Source organism: Aulonocara sp. 'chitande type north' Nkhata Bay, linkage group LG8 (genome assembly GCF_057382095.1).
Source record: "Aulonocara sp. 'chitande type north' Nkhata Bay isolate Kocher_YH1m ecotype deep benthic linkage group LG8, A_spYH_male_GT1.1, whole genome shotgun sequence".
NCBI classification, from domain to species: Eukaryota; Metazoa; Chordata; class Actinopteri; order Cichliformes; family Cichlidae; genus Aulonocara; species Aulonocara sp. 'chitande type north' Nkhata Bay.
This window is the reverse complement of record NC_141351.1, coordinates 2217420-2239550: the sequence shown is the minus strand read 5'-3', so window position 1 is coordinate 2239550 and position 22131 is coordinate 2217420. Positions and strand designations below refer to the sequence as shown.

Below are 22131 nucleotides of genomic sequence, written 5' to 3'. Positions count from 1 at the left end.
CCACAAAGAAGAAAATTGTGTCACTCTGCATGTCAATCACGCTCGTTAATCAGAAGTCATTAGCTATGAGAATATCCTGCTTAATTCTATTTTCTTAATCTTAGAATTACTAAATCTGATTTAGTGATCAGTTTGACCCAAAACAAGTGGATGAGACCATAAACCAGGGGTCTCTGGCTTAAATGAGCTGTGGGCCACTGCTGGCACTGTCATCTCATTTCAGGGAACTTTGCTGTTCAAGTAGTACAAAAAACTAAACAAAGAAAACACACACAGAAAATTTAGTGTTTTGTTTGTTTTTGAAATTTCAAATATTGTCTACGAAGACAAAACTGCAAATGCAAACACAATTTTCCCCTCACTCTTAACCAACTGAAGCCTTTTATTGAACTACCAAATAAACAAATTGGTCCTCTGTTTCTGGCCACACACGTGGCCGCACTTCTGCTATAAATTTGTTCGTATTTACCAAAGTAAGAATGCAGACTTAAGTGTACACATTAGTTTCTCACTGATAGTGAAAGCTGTTTTCTCTACAAAGAACTGAACTAACACAGCCAATCCCTCCACATGTCTGTGCTCCCCACATGCTTGTTGCCTCCATATTAAATATTTTGTTGCTTTTTAAAGAACTTATTTTAACATTGCACTCAACAACGAACAAATCCTTCCTAAAAAGAAAAAAAAAGAAAAGTAACTTCAAAGGCCAAATTGCATTTTATTTCTTCAGGTCAATGTATCAGCTCAAGTAGGGGTGACGTGGGCCGCAAGTTTGGCCGCTGCCATAAACTGATCAACAACATCAGAAGTAGGGCTGCTCAATTAATCGAATTTTAATCACGATTACGATCTGGGCTTTCAACGATCATTAAAAATGACTGAGCCGATTATTAGCCCCTCCCTCATTTATCCGCGACACCTTAAAGGCCGGTCCGTGAAAATATTGTCGGGCATAAACCGTCCGTGGCGCAAAAAAGGTTGGAGACCGCTGATTAAGAGGACCCGAGGGAAGCTCGGAAAGCTAAGCAGAAGTTATTTGGAGAGTGACTGCCGTTGGTTGAAAAGAGAGTTTAAAAAAAAAAACTTCAGTGGTGTTGCACACTATTTTATATTATTTTTTAAAGTCATTATTCAATACATTGTTATTGTTAACCCTTTAAAGCCGGTCAGAGCAGCACGCTCCGTTTTGCGTAACTATTTTTAAATCCCTGTAGAACCTGAACCGTGTAAGCTAGCGCAATAATTTGTTTTGCATATGAAACCGGAGGAGTTGTACTTACATCTGATGCCATCAGCTTGTCCTCGGTCACGGTTTCGTTCCACATATAGCTTTGCAAAAATTGCATAAAAAGCGCTTGCAGGAACAAAAACATAATATTCCAGAAACACGCTTTGCCGTTCCTATCAGCTGTTCGTAACACTTCCCACAGTGAAATGATGCACATGCTGTTTTCTTTGCAAATTTGCATCATAGGATTGTTTTTTGTTTTTCCTGCAGTATATAAAAATTGCTGTATCTCCAAAATAAAACTATGAAGACACTCAAAATAAATTTCCTGTGGTGGGAAACTATTTTTTGCAACTTTATTGTATTTAAAGTTTTGAGGGATAAACCTCTTAAATTTCTCCAAGTAGAAATATATGTAAACAAAACAAAACAAAAACGATTTTCAATTTTTTTTGTAGTTTATTGCACTTTTTTGCAATTTATGTAATTACTATGGACTTAATGCATACATATTATTAAAATATGGGCTATAACAGTTGTATTGATGTATAGCAACTTGAAATGCTCCCACAAATGGCACTACAGCATGTAAAAAAAATAATATAAGCTCTGGTGGACTTGGTTCTATAGTAGGTCTTAAAGGGTTAAATAAATATCGTCAAATAATCGTGATCTCAATTTCAGTGAAAATAATCGTGATTATCATTTTTGCCATAATCGAGCAGCCCTAATCAGAAGACACTGCAACAAGTAACAAGATCCTGGTGGCCATTAAAAAGAATGCAGCTTTAAGGCACTTCACGCTGGCTTTCTTTCTAACACTAGTATAGAACAGACTGAATAAGACAGTATTCATGCCATATTAACATGAACAAATAAACAAAGTAAAATCACTAAACCACAATGACAAACATTCTAATTAAAAGGTCTTTTAACAAAAATTTTAGCCCCCTCTCGTCTTTTTTTCTTGAACTTTTGATGTTGTAAAATCAAAACACCCTGTGAATCCAAATAAATCATTTGCAGAATATCAGAAAGTGAAAAGCTTTATATCTGAAATTATGGAGCAATATAAAAGATCACTTTATCACCTGAGCTTCAAGTACTACCACTTTCAAATACAACGAGCGATGCAGCTTACAATAGTACAAAATCTCTACTGTACATGCTGGCAGTTTGACTTTTAATACAACCAGTGAGTCAGAGCTGCTCTTTCCTCGCTGAGACTCGCTGTCTAATTTGTTTAGACTTGTTGCAACGTGTGCTTTTAAGATGACTCAGTATGGTGACACAGTCATTCTATTGCATACCCCCATCTGCCCCCCAACCTTTCAGTGATTTAATGAGACAAGCACATGTCAGCAACCTCAAAACTAAAAATCTCAGCACGGTGACTTAAATATCCAAGTCACAAAATCACTGAAGTGAAGCTTTTCGATACATTTCACATCACTAAATGATTAAGGCCTTTGCTAAAATACTTGACTGTCGCCATGTCAAAATCAATTTTACTGTCAAAACTTGAGGTGATTTATAAATGGTTTATATTGCAACTGAGACTAAAATGAAAAATGAAAAGATTTCAAATGAACATCACTTGAAGTGACACTAAAAATAGCCACTGTTGGTAAAATATAGATTGACAGTAAATTAAACTGTTAGCTGTAAACTGATAACAGAAGTGGGAAAAGCACACACGAGTGCCTCTTCTAGCAGAATCAGATACTTGCATTAAAAAAAACATTCAGCTAAAAGTTTGAAACTACCGATTCAACTTCTTCACTCAAGTTAAACTGAAAAGCTTATTTTTGCCAAACTAATTAAATCTCATGTCATAATTTGATTTACTCTGCCTTACTTGATTTACTCTGCCTTACAGAAACCTGGTTGCAGCAGGATGATTACGTTAGTTTAAATGAATCAACACCCCCGAGCCATTCTAACTACCAGAAATCTCGAAGCACAGGCCGAGGGGGCGGTGTGGCAGCAATTTTTCACACCAGCCTATTAATTAATGAAAGACCAAGACAGACTTTTAATTCATTTGAAAGCCTGATGCTTAACATTGTCCACCCCAGCTGTGAAACTCAGAAACCAGTCTTACTTGTTATCATCTATCGTCCACCTGGGCCTTACACAGAGTTTCTGTCTGATTTCTCAGACTTTATATCTAATTTAGTTCTGAGCTCAGATAAAATAATTATTGTGGGTGATTTTAACATCCATGTAGATGCTAAAAATGACAGCCTCAACATGGCATTTAATCTGTTATTAGACTCAATTGGTTTCTCTCAAAATGTAAAAGAACCCACCCACCACTTTAATCACACTCTAGATCTTGTTTTAACATATGGCATCGAACCTGAACATTTAACAGTGTTTCCTGAAAACCCTCTCCTGTCTGATCATTTCCTGATAACATTTACTTTTACAATAATTGATTACACAGCAGTGAAGAGTAGACTTTATCAAAGTAGATGTCTTTCTGAAAGCACTGTAACTAAGTTTAAGAATATAATCCACCCACTGTTATCATCTCCAATGCCCTGTACCAACACAGAGCAAAGCAGCTATCTGAACGCTACCCCAACAGAGGTCGATTATCTTGTTAATAATTTCACCTCCTCACTACGTACGACTCTGGATACTGTAGCTCCTGTGAAAACTAAGGCCTCAAATCAGAAGTACCTGACTCCGTGGTATAATTCTGAAACACGTACCCTAAAGCAGATGACTCGTAATCTGGAGAGGAAATGGCGTGTCACAAATTTAGAGGATCATCATTTAGCCTGGAGAAATAGTTTGCTGCTTTATAAGAAAGCCCTCCGCAAAGCCAGAACATCTTACTATTCATCACTGATTGAAGAAAATAAGAACAACCCTAGGTTTCTCTTCAGCACTGTAGCCAGGCTGACAAAAAGTCAGAGCTCTTTTGAGCCAACCATCCCTTTAACGTTAACTAGTAATGACTTCATGAACTTCTTCACAAATAAAATTTTTATCATTAGAGAAAAAATTACCAGTAATCATCCCACAGATGTAATATTATCTACAGCTACTCTTAGTACCATTGATATTAAGTTAGACTCTTTTTCTCCAATTGATCTTTCTGAGTTAACTTCAATAATTACTTCCTCCAAACCATCAACGTGTCTTTTAGACCCCATTCCTACAAAACTGCTCAAAGAAGTCCTGCCATTAATTAATTCTTCGATCTTAAATATGATCAACCTATCTCTAATAATCGGCTATGTACCACAGGCCTTCAAGCTGGCTGTAGTTAAACCTTTACTCAAAAAGCCATCTCTAGACCCAGCAGTCTTAGCTAATTATAGGCCAATCTCCAACCTTCCTTTCATATCAAAAATCCTTGAAAGAGTAGTTGTCAAACAGCTAACAGATCATCTGCAGAGGAATGGTTTATTTGAAGAGTTTCAGTCAGGTTTCAGAGCTCAGCACAGCACAGAAACAGCTTTAGTGAAGGTTACAAATGATCTTCTTATGGCCTCTGACAGTGGACTCATCTCTGTGCTTGTCCTGCTAGACCTCAGTGCAGCGTTCGATACTGTTGATCATAATATCCTATTAGAGCGATTAGAACATGCTGTAGGTATTACAAGTACTGCGCTGCAGTGGTTTGTATCATATCTATCTAATAGACTCCAATTTGTTCATGTAAATGGAGAGTCCTCTTCACACACTGAGGTTAATTATGGAGTTCCACAGGGTTCAGTGCTAGGACCAATTCTGTTTACATTATACATGCTTCCCTTAGGCAGTATCATTAGAAGACATAGCATACATTTTCACTGCTATGCAGATGACACCCAGCTCTATCTGTCCATGAAGCCAGATAACACACACCAATTAGTTAAACTGCAGGAATGTCTTAAAGACATAAAGACCTGGATGGCCGCTAACTTTCTGCTTCTTAATTCAGATAAAACTGAGGTTATTGTACTCGGCCCTGAAAATCTTAGAAATATGGTATCTAATCAGATTCTTACTCTGGATGGCATTACCTTGGCCTCCAGTAACGCGGTGAGGAACCTTGGAGTCATTTTTGACCAGGACATGTCCTTCAACGCACATATTAAACAAATATGTAAGACTGCTTTCTTCCATTTGCGCAACATCTCTAAAATTAGAAATATCCTGTCTCAGAGTGACGCTGAAAAACTAGTTCATGCATTTATTACTTCCAGGCTGGACTACTGTAATTCATTATTATCAGGATGTCCAAAAAACTCACTGAAAAGCCTTCAGCTAATCCAAAATGCTGCAGCAAGAGTCCTGACAGGGACTAGAAAGAGAGAGCATATTTCTCCTGTTTTGGCTTCCCTTCATTGGCTTCCTGTTAAATCCAGAATTGAATTCAAAATCCTGCTCCTCACATACAAGGTCTTAAATAATCAGGCCCCATCTTATCTTAATGACCTTGTAGTACCATATCACCCTATTAGAGCGCTCCGCTCTCGCTCTGCAGGCCTACTTGTTGTTCCTAGAGTATTTAAAAGTAGAATGGGAGGGAGAGCCTTCAGTTTTCAGGCCCCTCTTCTGTGGAACCAGCTTCCAGTTTGGATTCGGGAGACAGACACTATCTCTACTTTTAAGATTAGGCTTAAAACTTTCCTTTTTTCTAAAGCATATAGTTAGGGCTGGACCAGGTGACCCTGAATCCTCCCTTTGTTATGCTGCAATAGATGTAGGCTGCCGGGGGATTCCCATGATGCATTGAGTTTTTCCTTTCCAGTCACCTTTCTCACTCACTATGTATTAACAGACCTCTCTGCATTGAATCATATCTGTTATTAACCTCTGTCTCTCTTCCACAGCATGTCTTTATCCTGTCTTCCTTCTCTCACCCCAACCGGTCGCAGCAGATGGCCGCCCCTCCCTGAGCCTGGTTCTGCCGGAGGTTTCTTCCTGTTAAAAGGGAGTTTTTCCTTCCCACTGTCGCCAAAGTGCTTGCTCATAGGGGGTCATATGATTGTTGGGTTTTTCTCTGTATCTATGAAGCGCCTTGAGGCGACTTTTGTTGTGATTTGGCGCTATATAAATAAAATTGAATTGAATTGAATTGAATTGAATAATCGAATAGTATCAATACAAGGAATAACAATTTTATGCATAATTTTTACATCTAATCCACTTAGTTTGACCAGAGAAAATCCGCTCTATTTGCTTCTGACTACACTGTAGGAGGGTGAGTGGTTAAAGTGAGATTTGGCAGGTGTGCACCACTACCACCAATCTGAAGGTGTGAAAAATGAGTGGTGGTGCAGCATGGGGTCACAACGATAATGATTTCTATTGTGAGAAGCAGCTTTTCTGCACAGGTTGTGATCAGCTGATCGGCGTTGCTGCTCTTTGTGGATTTCATCATTAGAACTTATGTTACACAAGCCATCATGTCAAATTTCCCATCCCGAGTAAGTATAAAGCTACTGTGTGTTCAGTCAGTGAATCGACATCATCAGCTTAACTGAACATGAGCGCTGTAGAATCATGAACACAACCTATGGATAGTTTGGCTCTTACCAAACTACTTTAATCCCCGATTTATAAATCATACACACGTTACATACTACATTCTGACTTTGTGATCATTAACACAAACTCTAATTTTGTAATAAAGCTTTTATTGTTGATTAGCAAACTTAACCTCATTCTCATGATGTCTAATATTACAGGATCTTAAACTTACCTTGAAGTTAGTTTTATCTATTGTAACTTTTCACCAAAAGTGAGTTAACTGCCATTACTTTACTAAAGCGAAATACATACTTAAAAAATAGAATTCCGTTACTATTTAATTTTCTGTAACCATTTACGATCTAATAGTTTTTTGTTTTCTTTTAATTAACGCTCATTCAGGTGTCCAGAGATTTAATATCAAAGGTTTGTAGGACCTTTGATCAACACATCAACTGAAGATAAACTCAAGCAAATAGCAAAATGAATATGGAAAAAAAAGAAAAGAAAAAGCAGGACACAGACCACCATCTCTAGATTTGGAGTCTTGTGATTTTTCCACTAGCATCCCACCTGCCTTTTTGAATACTTAAAAACATAAGAACAGCTATAAATATTATTTAGGTAAAGTATTTGTTCTCTAAAATAATCCACTGAAACAGTCAAAACTACTAACTAAAGCTAAATGAGCTATCAGTTCACCATTTAATAATGACGATGGTGATTATAAAGTGCTATCACTGAGCTGTTAAGGCAGTTTATTCAATAAAACACTGTTCTAAGAGTGGAATGCTGAACAGCTTAAGAAGTAATGGAGCAGAGCCACAGGTGGCGTCTAATTTTTTTAATTCATCCTTTTTAATCCTGGTGCTTACAGTTGTTATGCTAGTAGCAAATAACTGAATATGCCTACTTCCTAACGCCACATTCCCAGATGTTTTTCCATTTTCCCCATGTGTATTTTTTTAACCAATGACATCATTTGAACACATTTATGAAAGTGGTGAATCTCAAGCTTATTCAACATTTACTATATACATGCAGTGTTTTGGTTTATGGTTTAGTGTTCATTTGATTTTCAGAAGCATAAAATTATCAACAAGCCTGATCAGGTAACTTACAGTGATACACAGAATACAATTATCTACGGCAAAAAAAGGATCAAGCATCTGGCACGCTCGTCTTCTAAGTACCTGTAGCGACATGCCCAAAGCAATGCAATCATATGATTTGTTTTGGCACAATCTAACTTTCTTACACAACCACATGCGCTTAAGATCCAGCCTTTAATTTTACAATGAATTTTAATCCTTAGACTGCTTTTTATCAGCAAAGTGGTGCATGCTCATCTCCTTATGGAAATCTTGGACATCTGTACCTGTAAAACTGTCGTTTGCATAGCTTAGCATAAAGACTGGACTTAAGGAAATAGAAAGCCTGGCTTATTTCAGTTTAGTTTTCATACTGTATGAGTATGAAAAAAATGAGTTACCAAATGGTAACCGGTGAGTTTTAAATGCATTAGGCCCATTTTGATGTGGTGGTAATTCTGATCAAGCACTTTGCATGTTTTCCTGTGGTTATGAAACTGCACTTCAGATGTGTATGAACACAGCTTGGTACACTTTGCCTTGGGGAGACAAAATTGCACTCTGTGCAGCAAATGCATTAGGCCTGTTTTACTAACCTCATTTTGTTGCTAATGACTGTAAATATAATGTTGTGGCTCTGGTTTCATACTTTAATTACATGTGGTTTAATACAATACACCAGGGTACTGAAAGCCATAGCAAGGGAATTACTCGGTACTGAGACACTGCAACTGTTGTGCAGGGGAATTGTATTAACTTGTACTTGTACTTGAATTACCATCAACCAACACAGTTTAGTCAGGCTTATGCTTTCTAGTGTATCTAGAGGTTTGAGAAAATCAACAGGCCATCTCCATCTGTTCTCTGTTACACTGAAAAGCTGTCCAGCGGTATGAATGGGAGGCTGACGACAGTAAAGACTGCAGGGGGACAGGAACTGCTGCTGGCTGTGTTTGCTTACACCGACGCATGGAAAACATTAGCATTTTACCCATGGATCTTTGGTCTGTATAGTGGGCATTGCTGAAATAACTTAAATGCAGACTACAGTATAGATTTTCATATTTGGAGCAGATAAAAGATGATACTTTACAGATGTGTTGCGTAACTTGGGGGGCAAAGGGCCTTAAAGAAAATACAGCAAACCGTAGAGGAAAGATAAATCGGACCAGCCGGCTGAGAGAAAACTGAAAACATGAAGAACTCTGAGCGGCAGAAAGACTGCTGTTACACTTTAAACCCACAACGTTATGGGTTCACGCAGAGAACCACATTTATTAAAACATGGTATCATGAGCCTGTAACCTCCCTTACTCATTCAGAGCTGTTAACCAAGACTTGTCACAACTGTGTCGATTACCAGCTTTTGCTGACTTAGCAGTCTCTCGGTTCAGGAAGTAGACACTGCATCGGGGGAATTTTTCCTAGGGCATCATTACTTCTCCATGCCAGAGTGGACAGATATAAACTGACATTAAAATACCGGAATTCATAATACACATGTAACTACATTTTTTTTCCTACAACAAAAAAGCAGAATTTGTTTTTAAGGAATTTAAAAAAAAAATCAGACTTCAAATAGCAACAAGCAACTTCCACTCCATTGGGCACCACTGTCACAAAGTTTAGATCAATTTCTATTGTACAGCAACTACTTGAGGAGGGATGATTCGTTTGGAGCAAATCGACTAAGGATAACATATTTCCTCAGACTAATCCAAAAGTAAAAAGGCACAAATGTGCTGTCACATAGACTTTGGCAATAGAGCTAGGAGGCCCTCATGTGTTACCACAGGGCTACGTCCATCCAACCATCCAACCTCTACCGCTTGTCTGGGTCCATGTCACTGGGACAGCAGTCTAAACAGATGCCCAGACCTCTCTCCTTGGCCATCTCCACCAGCCCTTCCAGGTAAAGGTGTTCCCAAGCTTGCCGAGAGATGCAATTTCTCCACTGTGTCTGCCCCGTCTCCCAATTGGGACATGCCTAAAACACCTCAACAAGGAGGAGTAGTAGCTCCACTCTCAGCCTCTCCTGAATGACCGAGTGCTTCACGCTATCTTTAAAGGAGAGGCCACCCACTCTTTAAAGAGTGGGCGATCTCATACAATAAACCAACAGATTCACTTTCACCCTCACCACAATCTGTCAATCTCCCAGTCCACTGTGGCTGAGATACTTGAACTCTTTCATCCTGAGGCTTCCTAACCTGGAGCAGGCACACCAACGTCAACAACAAGCTATGAGGTAAAACAAAAGTCTTTCTTTTGTCTGTGCAACTGGTGGCAGACAGATCTGCACAGCAGACCTGAAGGGATTGCAGGCTGATCTAAAGATTGCAGTTATAAGGTGATTAAATATTAATAGGATGTCATTTTAAACTGTTGGTTACTACTGTTAAGATGGTCAGCTGCTATATAGCTATAAAAGGCTGCCAAATGAGATGGAGGATAGAAAGCATAAAGGCCAATACTTTACTTTTATGGATAATGAAGAATAAATAATGTAAAAATGAATGAAGAACAAATGTGCACAGTAAGTTTCTTGTCAAGACACACTGAATGCACTAAGCACATCTGCAGACTCATCACCTCATCAGTACTCTCACTTCCCTGCAGCGTGTGACAAGGGTTTAAAAGCTCAAAAACCGCTACGCATTCGATGTCTACAGTTTAATACCAATACAAGAACTTCCTCTTTTTCAATTTCAATTCAGCTTCAGCCTCGTAGTATCCAACCTCTGCCTAAGAGCAGCACATGAGACAAACTATTCCAGCCTTACACAACAGCTTACACTACACTTTAAAGTCTTTGAGAAGACGACGCTCAGCTCCTGCACGGCTGATCTTCCCCACGGCACTCAACTGTAATCCAAGCTGCTGCTGACAGTTTGAGTTGTTGGTATATAAGGCTGCTGATAAATAGGCTTTGGATCAGTCTGCTAATGTGTGCGCTGCATACCATGCATTCTGTCTGACTGTGCTACGCCCTCCTGTATGAGTATGGGTTACAATAAGTGGGCATTTCTTCATTCTGGCCGAATACACATCAGGGTGACATTAGTGTAATAACCTTTACATGCGCATTTAAACCTGCCCAACCTCAGCTTTGATGCTTACTTTAATAAAACTGACAGAGGTTTTAATAAAGTGCTGTGAGGCAGAAAAGTTCTTCGCACTTAATCAGTTATTGTTGCCACTGCTGAACACGTTCTGGCATTTTCATTTATTTAAATATACTTTGAACTCGGGGAAACTGCAGAGTTTCTCACACACACACACACTGTACCCTTTACTTGGGCGCTGCAAGAACACTCACACTTGAAAACATCCAGTCGCTGATAACCACCTAGCTCCAGTCCTTTTGGCCGTCTGGTCAGGCCATTGTTGTGGTGGTCCCTGAAATTAATTCAGCTGCTTCTCTGGAAATTCACCATCCACCACCGTGCTACCGTATCCTTTAGCAGATCATCTGCCACCATCTAACCCTACCCTTAGCATCCTCCTCCATCACACTAACCCTCCTCGTGTCCTCCTTTGCTATATCCATGAATCTTTCTGTCCTCTTCCTCTTTTCCAGTCTAGCAGCTCCCTCATCTCAGCCTCGCCTTTCAAAGTTTGTCCCCAGTCTGCTCAACCTGAGTCGTCCCTCTGATGTCCTCATTTACAATCCTGTCCCTCGTGGTCACTCCCAATGCTGGCTTTTAATAAATAGCTTAATCGTGAAGATGTCATACTTAGAAAATGTCCATTAAGCCATTTAAGCTAATCAATGTGTTCAATTCCAATTATCTTTCAAGTAATCAGTTCAAAAGCTTTTTTCTTATTAGCAGCCAATATAGTAAATACTGGAATGCATCTATTTTACTTTAAACAGAAACATACAGTTATTATCTATATTTCTTTTTTATGTGTACCCAAAAAGCATTTTCCGCATTCAAACTTCAAACACTGTTGGGAAAGGTTCAGGAACATTCTGCAGTCCTCCTTTCTCTATTCTAGTACAAATAAGGAGACAGTCTGTGTCAGAGGGGCTGCTGCTTCCAGAAATACTCCATTTGGTTTAAGTGTTTAGGCCGGGGTCGAGCATGAAGAGGCAGCGCACAACTAGACAGAACACGACAGTTAGCAGCTGTATTCTCACAATGATACACAACACAGACTTTGTACAAGGGAGGTTATCAAAACAGTACGTAACACATTACAGTGGGGCAAAAAAGTATTTAGTCAGCCACCGATTGTGCAAGTTCCCCCACCTAAAATGATGACAGAGGTCAGTAATTTGCACCAGAGGTACACTTCAACTGTGAGAGACAGAATGTGAAAAAAAAAATCCATGAATTCACATGGTAGGATTTGTAAAGAATTTATTCGTAAATTAGGGTGGAAAATAAGTATTTGGTCACCTCACCTCAAACAAGGAAAATCTCTGGCTCTCACAGACCTGTAACGTCTTCTGTAAGAAGCTTTTCTGTCCCCCACTCGTTACCTGTATGAATGGCACCTGTTTGAACTCATCATCTGTATAAAAGACACCTGTCCACAGCCTCAAACAGTCAGACGCCAAACTCCGCCATGGCCAAGACCAAAGAGCTTTTGAAGGACACCAGGAAAAGTATTGTAGACCTGCACCAGACTGGGAAGAGTGAATCTACAATAGGCAAGCAGCTTGGTGTGAAAAAATCAACTGTGGGAGCAATCATCAGAAAATGGAAGACATACAAGACCACTGATAATCTCCCTCGATCTGGGGCTCCACGCAAGGTCTCATCCCGTGGGGTCAAAATGATCATGAGAACGGTGAGCAAAGATCCCAGAACCACACGGGGGGACCTGGTGAATGACCTGCAGAGAGCTGGGACCAAAGTAACAAAGGTCACCATCAGTAACACACTACAACGGCAGGGAATCTAATCCCGCAGTGCCAGACGTGTTCCGCTGCTGAAGCCAGTGCATGTCCAGGCCCGTCTGAAGTTTGCCAGAGAGCACATGGATGATACAGCAGAGGATTGGGAGAATGTCATGTGGTCAGATGAAACCAAAGTAGAACTTTTTGGTATAAACTCAACTCGTCGTGTTTGGAGGAAGAAGAATACTGAGTTGCATCCCAAGAACACCATACCTACTGTGAAGCATGGGGGTGGAAACATCATGCTATGGGGCTGTTTTTCTGCCAAGGGGACAGGACGACTGATCCGTGTTAAGGACAGAATGAATGGGGCCATGTATCGTGAGATTTTGAGCCAAAACCTCCTTCCATCAGTGAGAACTTTGAAGATGAAACGAGGCTGGGTCTTCCAACATGACAATGATCCAAAACACACCGCCCGGGCAACAAAGGAGTGGCTCCGTAAGAAGCATTTGAAAGTCCTGGAGTGGCCTAGCCAGTCTCCAGACCTCAACCCCATAGAAAATCTGTGGCGGGAGTTGAAAGTCCGTGTTGCTCGGCGACAGCCCCAAAACATCACTGCTCTCGAGAAGATCTGCATGGAGGAATGGGCCAAAACACCAGCTACTGTGTGTGCAAACCTGGTAAAGACCTATAGTAAACGTTTGACCTCTGTTATTGCCAACAAAGGTTATGTTACAAAGTATTGAGTTGTATTTTTGTTGTTGACCAAATACTTATTTTCCACCCTGATTTACAAATAAATTCTTTACAAATCCTACCATGTGGATTCATGGATTTTTTTTTTTCACATTCTGTCTCTCACAGTTGAAGTGTACCTCTGGTACAAATTACTGACCTCTGTCATCATTTTAGGTGGGAGAACTTGCACAATCGGTGGCTGACTAAATACTTTTTTGCCCCACTGTATATTCATCAAAGTGTTTATATAAAACATTTCTCCCTTTAAAAAAACAAAACAAAACGTGATTTTCATTTTTTTATTTCGCATGACACTGTTCACAGCAAGTCGATAATGAAGATTTGCAGGTGGTAGCAAACTGCTGAGTCCAGTGCTGAGACTGAACTTTCAACATCAACTTTGAAACCAACAGGGAAGTCTTTAAAAAGCTCAGAAGAACTAAAATTTGCAATCTAATGAGAACTTGATCCATAAAGGAAGATTATGTGGGGAAGCCCCAAAAAGCAGCTGTCAGATGATTTTATGGAGACAGTTCTGGCAGATGGTGTGCAGGGCTGGCATGTGCAAAACGATTTGCATGTCTTTTGAGCCTTTTTGTACTGCTCGGTCACTGCAAAGCCAAACCAATAGGACTGGAACCACCTATGTCACATGACTGTATTTCAAACATTGGCTCAACATTGGTATTAGCCGATATCTGTATTGGTTGACATCGGCTTTCCTGGTCGATATCAAATAATTGGTATTTCACAGTCTGCAACCGCTCCAATAACTATTTAATTGTTTCAGTCAACAATCATTTTCTGGGCCTTTTTTAAAATGGGGAAATAGCTGCATTTTTCTTTACACTTTGAAACTGTTAAAACTTTCGTGAAAAACTGTAAAAGATATTTTGATGATTATTTAATATTATACACTAAATGACTCATTTAAAAACCCATATGGCATTATCAAAAAGTGGGATTGTAGCCCTTTTATTAAACACAACCTTTTTTTGTCTTTATAAATATTCAGAAACCAGAGTCACAAAATTAAAACTCACCACAGAACACAGGGCACATTTTCTCTAATGTGGCTTCACGCTGAGTTACCACAGAGGTAACAGCATTACAGACAGCCTACCCAGTGTCACACTGACACAAATGTTAAATACAGGGGCGGCTTGTCTATAAACTCTTATGTGCTTTATGATAGAAGTAAACAGGTCAGAAACAAACATCAAAGCCAGCTGTTTTACCATTCAAATCTTGTCAGTGTGAGGTTTCAGAGCAAAAGATTCCCCCGCATAGTACTTCAAAACTCCCTTTTATAAATGCTGTGTACACGCTCATTCACACAAAGGCTAATTCATAAATCACCCGACAAGGAAATGAGCAGTGCAAACGCTGATTTTACTACAGCCATGTTTGAGCAATCATTTAAAGGGGAAAGGTGCACACTACACCTTTTGCAAACAGTGAGGGAACAAATAAAGCTCTCTCCCATGTGCTAAGGGGCATACACTCAGGAAATTAAAGGGACAACTAGTGACCATGGACGACAATGACGTTCGATGACTTGGAGTGACGACAGGCAAAATAACCTTTAGTAATAACTGGTGAACTGTTACCAACTTTAAAGTGAATGATTGAAATGACCATCGCTGGAATGGAAGGATCACACATGGTGACAAATTATAAGGCTGCCTACAGAAGCACATCTACAAGCGAATCGCTTTATATGTGAACGGGGGCTTTAGTAGTTAACCTGACTTGCACTGTGCAAGGGGATTACAACTGCCGTCGGTCTGTTTAAAGCGGACAGCAGCAAATAGGATAGGCAAATAGGCCTCAAGAGCGAGCCGGCACTTAATGTGAGATCCAACCAGATGCAGGTCAGCTGAGTAATATCACGAAGCAATCAGGTGCTAAACGCTGAGAATGGCCGTTTCAAGCCAAAATTTGATATTTGATGTTCACTTGGAGCTCATTGTGTGAGATTCAAAAATTTTGGATTTTATTCTTTTTAAAATTAGTTTTCATTATCTTTGGTCTGTGGTCATCTTTGGCTTTCTCTAGCTTCCTTTGTGTGTATATCGCATCTAGTGTAACTACACCTGACTTGAGCCACCAGTCCAGCACCTGCTGGTTAACAAGCTTCTTCGTTTTGTGCTGTTTAGCAGTTGCTGGCACACATCCATACTAAACAGCCAGACAACCCCGCCAAAAGCGAACAAACAAAAAGAATCCTTTTTATCTGAATGGGTCAGATCGATGTTTATATGCGCAACTGTTGGTCATCAATACACAATTTGTGGCTAAACCATGAAATTAAAGCCTTAAGAAGCTATTCGTTTAATGCTTTACAATATGGCTGCAAAATATTCAAATTAAAACAGCACATTGTAAATGGTCTTTCAACCACAGGAAGCCAGGCAGGCTATAACTAAGAAGTACATGTGGATAAAAAGCATCCAGGCAAATCTAGTGTTACTGAGCGTGGCTGTCGGTTACCTTGCAATGTGGTCATTTTGGAATCTGCATTCTGCAGTGAAGTGACCATTGTAACCTCCATGAGAGCAGCATATTACCGTCACCCACCCTGGGAAATACTCATTTGCCGCAATGTCACTTCTTTAAAACAGACTTCCCCAAACAGAGATAGTCATAGTAGTCAAAGCTAAATGATGACACTCTGTAGGCGGTGTTTGCATTCTCACAGAGGTGGGAAGTAACAAAGTACAAATACTAATAATCAGATTTTCAAAACAAGACTCAATACTTTTGGTTTAATTTGAGGGGAGTTATTTTGTCATGTGACTGCAGGCCTTCAAACATTAAACCGATTTAAGCCTGAACCGTAACACATGAAAGGCAATCCTGTTCATGTGTTGATCACCAAGGGATGTGGCATAAAAAACTGTGCCATAGTCAGAGGTTAAAGTGAGCCAGTGTTTCTATTTATTTTTTTGGCACAACACTGGAACAAACTGTGCGTGGAAATACTCTTTTGTACAGGATAAACAGGTTAGTTTGCTGTACTGTGATGGATCAGTGTGTGACTGGTGCGCAGCAGCTGTGGTTCCATGATCAGAGTTAGGTTACATTAAGTGTAGCAGAGGAGAATCTGAAGTTAAGCTGATGATGCTGAGAATTATTGGGTATAAAGACATTATAAACAGTGTACTGTCAGTGTAGACGATGGAAATCAACCAGGACAGCTCATGAAACATCTGCTTAATTCAGGTGTGTAAACCCACAGCTGATCACAGCCTGTACACTAAGAAAATCTACCGGAGCTCTCAATAGAAATTATTGAGAGTTGTGATTCTTTTCCTCACACTGAGCCACTACAACAGATTTATTGGGTTCTCCACCTGCTGAAACTGCTTTAACCTCTTCTCTACGCATTTTCCTGTTAAGAGGCAAAGTCAATGTAGGCAACATAAAAAAACGCCACTTTTTTATAACATTTCCTTCTTTTTCTCTATTCTTGTTACACTTACTGATTCAAACTGAGTGTATTTATTAGAATTAAAATTCAGGCAATTTTTTTTTCAGGCAACTATTAATATAACACAAGGTTCAATTAGCTTTGTGTACAAATAGTTGGAAAAAATATTCTTTAAGGAGCTACTTTTATTTTCTTATTTTGTGTACATTTCAGAACTTGTATTTTTTCACTTTTACTTGAGTAAAGAAGATGAATCATTATTTATACTTTTACTGGAGTATTTTTTTAACAGTACAGACATTCTGTACTTCTACTTAAGTACAGAATGTCTGCACTTCTGCCCGCTCCGCATTCCTAACATTAAAGCGGGGGAAATGAAACTCTGAACCGTGTTTACATTAGGAGCTGCAATCATGTTTTATGGCATTAAACCTGCAAGTATAAGACAAACGACGCACTACACCGAGCATGACCTCAGTTTCCTCAGTGTCGCATCATCAACAGCAGAAGGGGAAAAAACAGAGTCACCAAAATATTCCCAGTGGGAAAATGATTAGTGCTGATGCTTAACTGTGAGTTTATCCCTCCTTTATTCCCAGTGAGGCTAATGTAGCAAGCTATTTAGTAGCTCTTGCCCATTCGATCATCTTGCTACTGTTTATGGACTGTTAGAGAAGTTTAAAGACCCCGACATGTCTAAGGAGTGCCGCAAGAGCCATTAAACAGAAGTTGACAGGTACTTATCCAATGTATGAGGTGTTCTTTTGCACGAGTGACCGACTTCTCTAAACCGAAAACACGCAGTTCGCCGTGTCATTAACTGTGAGCTTATTAAACCGGTAAATGCTATTAGGTGGGAAAAAGCTTATTTATAGACAGCTGCGACGGAAAGAAAACAAGAGCAGCCGGTGACATAACACTGTTCAAAACCACCTGGTAGTGAACGAACTATACACCGGGGTAGGGGAGTATTCTGCAGTATACCCCGATGTTCATGACAAACCACCGAGCGCAGAAGGGTACTCACCCAGAACGGAAGCTTTGGTCCGCACAACCGCTCCATCTCGGTCACAGCGGGAAGCGGGGAACCACCGGAGAGCTCTGCGTGCACCTTCTACAGTTTCTACAGGTCGAGCTCTTTGTAGCCAAACGACCTGCTTTCCTGTTCCTTCTCGTAACTGGACGCTCTCTAACCGTCACATGCCACACATACGAGTGCACTGTAGCGGAGTTGGTTCGGGTGTCTGTATCGCGCTCCCCTCTCTCTTCACGGCGTGGACCGACTCGCGCAGTTACTGCTCCGGTACTTCCGCACTGCCACGAGAGAAGTCATCCAGAGTCAGCTCGAGAAGTAGTTCGCTGGAGGATTTAGTGACAGTAAAAGGTTGTACATATTGCGGAGCTCCACCCCTTTTGCTGCTCCCTGTCTCACTTTTACCGTGTACAGTCAACATGACTCGACAGTATTGAATAATGCTTAGCTTCCGAGTCAGATCATTAGGGTTTACACGCGATAACTGTTTGTAGTTATGTTTTTGTTTTTTTTTAAAGGTTTTGACTTAGATTTTTTTGTGGCCAGGATAAGAGGGCTTGGGTTGCTCACATTATCTTCACTGAGATCATATTGTGAAGTGCTCCAGACTGGTCCCGCATTCATTCTGCAGCATGACAACCACTAGAAAACATGCAGCAAGAGTCATAAAAATCTTATCCTGCAACAGATGGTATGGCCCACACAGAGCTCTGATGTCAGCATCAGGCTATTAGATGAAGAGAGTGAAGACAACCTAAATCCACACAAAGCAAGCTCTCCGAGATGTTTAAAAAAATATTTAAGTCCTTTTAGTGCACTGTATGTGAAATTGATGAATGGTAAATAAACACTTGTTTTTAAAAGCAGCCTCAAGTAATGGTGTATTTCAGAAAACGAATGTGTGCTGGAGGGCACAGCTCTGTGACGGTGATGCTTGGTTACATATGGACACATGCACTTAAAGAGAACATACAGTAGGACCACACCTAACAAATATATCTTCAAACCTGTATGACTGGAAAGGTATTTAAATAAAAGTCCTTAAATCTTCCTTCCACCTCGTAAACCTGTTACACTTCCTCTTGGACTGGTTCAACATGCTTAAAAGGTTATTATAAAATACATTTTCCTGTCCTACAGATAAACTCTGTTTGAGGTATTGTGACCTTAAGCTCATGTATGGGCCAAGTCAAATCAGCGAGTCCTAGTATTCTGTCATTCTGACATTTCTTCTGATCTCCAACCAGATATGGCACATGGCTGCACTTTCCTGGTTCTGTTGAAGGCCTTCTTGTTAAAAGGATGTTCTTCCTGTTGTTGTTCCTCCTATAAAACAACTGAAATTAAATGAACTGAAAGGTAGACAATCTCGAAAAGTGTTTCAGCTTTACCTATGTATGGCCCTGTGATGGAGTATGCAGCTATTGGCAAACATGTCAAGCTCTGTATAAACCACCTGAGACATAATGTCTTCAAATGTTCTCTTATAAAACTCGTTTGAAGCGTGATTGCTTCATTGTCCAACTCCACAGATACTTCCTGAGGATTTAGAACAAGCTGCAAAGCACTGATTACACACACACAAAAAAGGCCAGAGAAATGGTTCATGATCTGAAGCGTACCACATTATTTATCAGTTTGTCCGTCTGATTGCGTTAATGCATGTACTGTATATCAAGAGTGGTTCAGCATCAGTTAAATTATGTGCACAGTGCATACTTGTACCTAACAGTCTGATACAACTTTGGCTGAATTGGGTATCCCTGAATCATCCCTTAGTTATGCAACTATAGGCTCACACTGCTGTGGGTGCTCCTGTGGTACTCTGATGTGGTTTCAGTACCACTGCCATGTGGTTTCTGTATCAGTACAGAATGTTACATTTCTGCCTTCTCTCTCTTTGCTCTTGCTTTCTTCTTTTCTCTTTCCCCTCACTCCCCAAACAGTCATAGCAGATGAATGCCCATCCCCGAGCCTGGTTCTGCCTGACGTTTAATCCTGTAAAAAGGGAGTTTTTCCTTCTTACCCTAACAAAGTGCTTGCTCATAAGGGGCCAACTGATTGGTGGAATTTTCTCAAGTATACTCTTTACCTTAAAGTACGTAGCGGCTTGAAGCAACTGCTGGTGTGATTCAGCGTTAGCTACACAAAAATGAATTGAACGTCCCTTCTGTGCAGTTACACTCTGCTCATTTGCGGATTTCTGCATTCTGAGCCAAGTCAAAGAAAGGAAAGCGGAAGTCAAAATACTTTTACTGAATATTGCAGTTATTATCTTATTTACAGGAATCAAAGCTTTAACAAATACATTCCAAATAAGTGCCCAAAAAGCAGGCTCCTTGCAGAAGTACAGCTACTGAGCATGCCTGAATATTTCCTCTGCTGCTCAGTGTTGCTGTGTGTGAACAATCAGAGCCTAGATTTTGCTTCAGAATATCCACTCCACGCCAACATTTGGTTCGCCACATAAAAATAGATGCACCTCTGTGCCTTAAGAATTAACCTCAGAATCAAACACTGCTAGTGTATCTACTCTGGTCAAAAAAACACGCTTCATACTAACGTCCACATTTCAGTTTATTTTCCTCTCACAATGCTGAAGCATCGTGAAAAACAGAGAGAAATAAAATCATTTCAATTTTACATATGACATCCATCTCAGAAACGTGTTCCCTTTAACAGAGTACGTAAGTGCTTAGCAAAGTTAATGCTCATAATTCTACTGTTGAAGTCTGCCGTGTTATCGTTCTGCCTCTCCCGCTCACAACTTCCGGTTCCTGTGACTCACGGAGGCGGGGACTGTTCGACAACAATTTTATCAGAAAAAATTTATTTAAAGAAATGCATCCATAAACTTGTAAATTATCTTGTGGTGTTTCACTATAATTGTACACAAATATAAAATAAACAAAAAGAAAATAAACAGAAATCAAAATGAAGATTTCACATACCATCTTCTTGGGTTGTCATGGCAACCCACTCAACGGCATTTCAGCGTGGCTAGGTGGCTTTTATTGCCTCTGAATATTTATGAAAGCTACCTATGGCTGAAAGTTTTTTTTTTTTTAAACAGTTGTTAGCAGAGACGGTCTTCCAGCGGAATCTGCATGAATATTGAAGATACTTATATTGTCTAGACGGAGGAATAATCACATGTGGGGCATCGGCTTTTCACCGGAACAACACTTAGTTTTTATTATTGAACTCTCGCGTGCACTCTGCAGCATAACAGGAAGCATCCTTTCAAAATAAAATCACAACAGATGACAACGAGGGCATACCTATTAACTAGCTCAACACCCCCACTTGCACTCACGTTGTCAGCTTTACATGCATTCCAAAAGAAACAGTTTTTCTTTACTATTTGTTTACACTCCAAACATATTGTGGCGTGGGTGTGGTCCTTGGCCAGCTGCAGAGGAGGGGTGACGCAGTGAGCTCCCGGGGCGGCGCAGGGGCGGGGTGAACAGGTGTGCTGGGATCTGACAGTGATTGTGTCTCTTTATATGTTGGCAGTGACAGACGGAGACGGAGGTGACAGCAGAGAAAGAGAGCGCGGGAGTATATGTGTCCACGTACAACCCCGAGTTTAATAAAAAGTTCTGCATTGTCAAAGTCGCTCCGGCTGGTATTTCTTGGGTCCACCGTTACACATATATTTCTCAAACTTCAATAACTTCCCCTTTGTTGCTGGCTTTGTCATAACATCGGCCACCATCAGACCTGTCGGACAATACTCCAATATCAAATTTCCAGCATTAACTGTTGATCTCACAAAATGATATTTGATATCGATATGCTTACACCTCTGTCTGTTAACAGGATTCTTTGCCAATGCAATAGTCCCTTGATTGTCCTCAAAAATCTTTGGCGGTCTCTTTTGATGCTCATACATGCTTTGCAACAGTTGTGTCAAGTACAAACATTCTTGTGTTGTTGCTGCCAAAGCTATGTACTCTGCTTCACAAGTTGACAAGGCAACAGTTGGCTGCTTCTTTGTTCGCCATGACACCAAAGTACCTCCTTCATTCAGGCTTACGCAGTAACCTGTAGTACTCCTCCTGTCAGTCACATCCGCAGCCCAGTCTGAGTCACTGTGACCTTGTACTCTCAAATCTTTGTCACTTTTCCTGTAGCACAATGTCTTGTCTTTTGATTGTTTCAGGTACCTTAGAACATGTTTCACAGTAGTCCAATGTTCCACAGCTGGTTCTTTGAAGTGCTGTGACAGCTTACTTACAACAAAACTCAAATCTGGTCGTGTAAAAGAGGTCAAGTAAA

General features: G+C 40.2%; 1 protein-coding gene across 2 annotated transcripts in view; it reads right to left on the bottom strand.

The window, feature by feature from the left end:
* abcc3 (ATP-binding cassette, sub-family C (CFTR/MRP), member 3) overlaps nucleotides 1–18197 on the bottom strand; it is a 62481-nt gene extending 44284 nt beyond the window's left edge. Inside the window, exon 1 of one of the 2 annotated variants that reach the window (XM_086302768.1) lies at nucleotides 17845–18197. In XM_086302768.1, coding sequence (XP_086158894.1) covers nucleotides 17845–17880 — 36 coding nt within the window. In that variant the 5' untranslated portion in view covers nucleotides 17881–18197. The remainder of the gene's footprint in view (nucleotides 1–17844) is intronic. The other variant, XM_086302767.1, reaches the window with a different exon arrangement.
* Between the last annotated feature and the right edge of the window lie 3934 nt (nucleotides 18198–22131).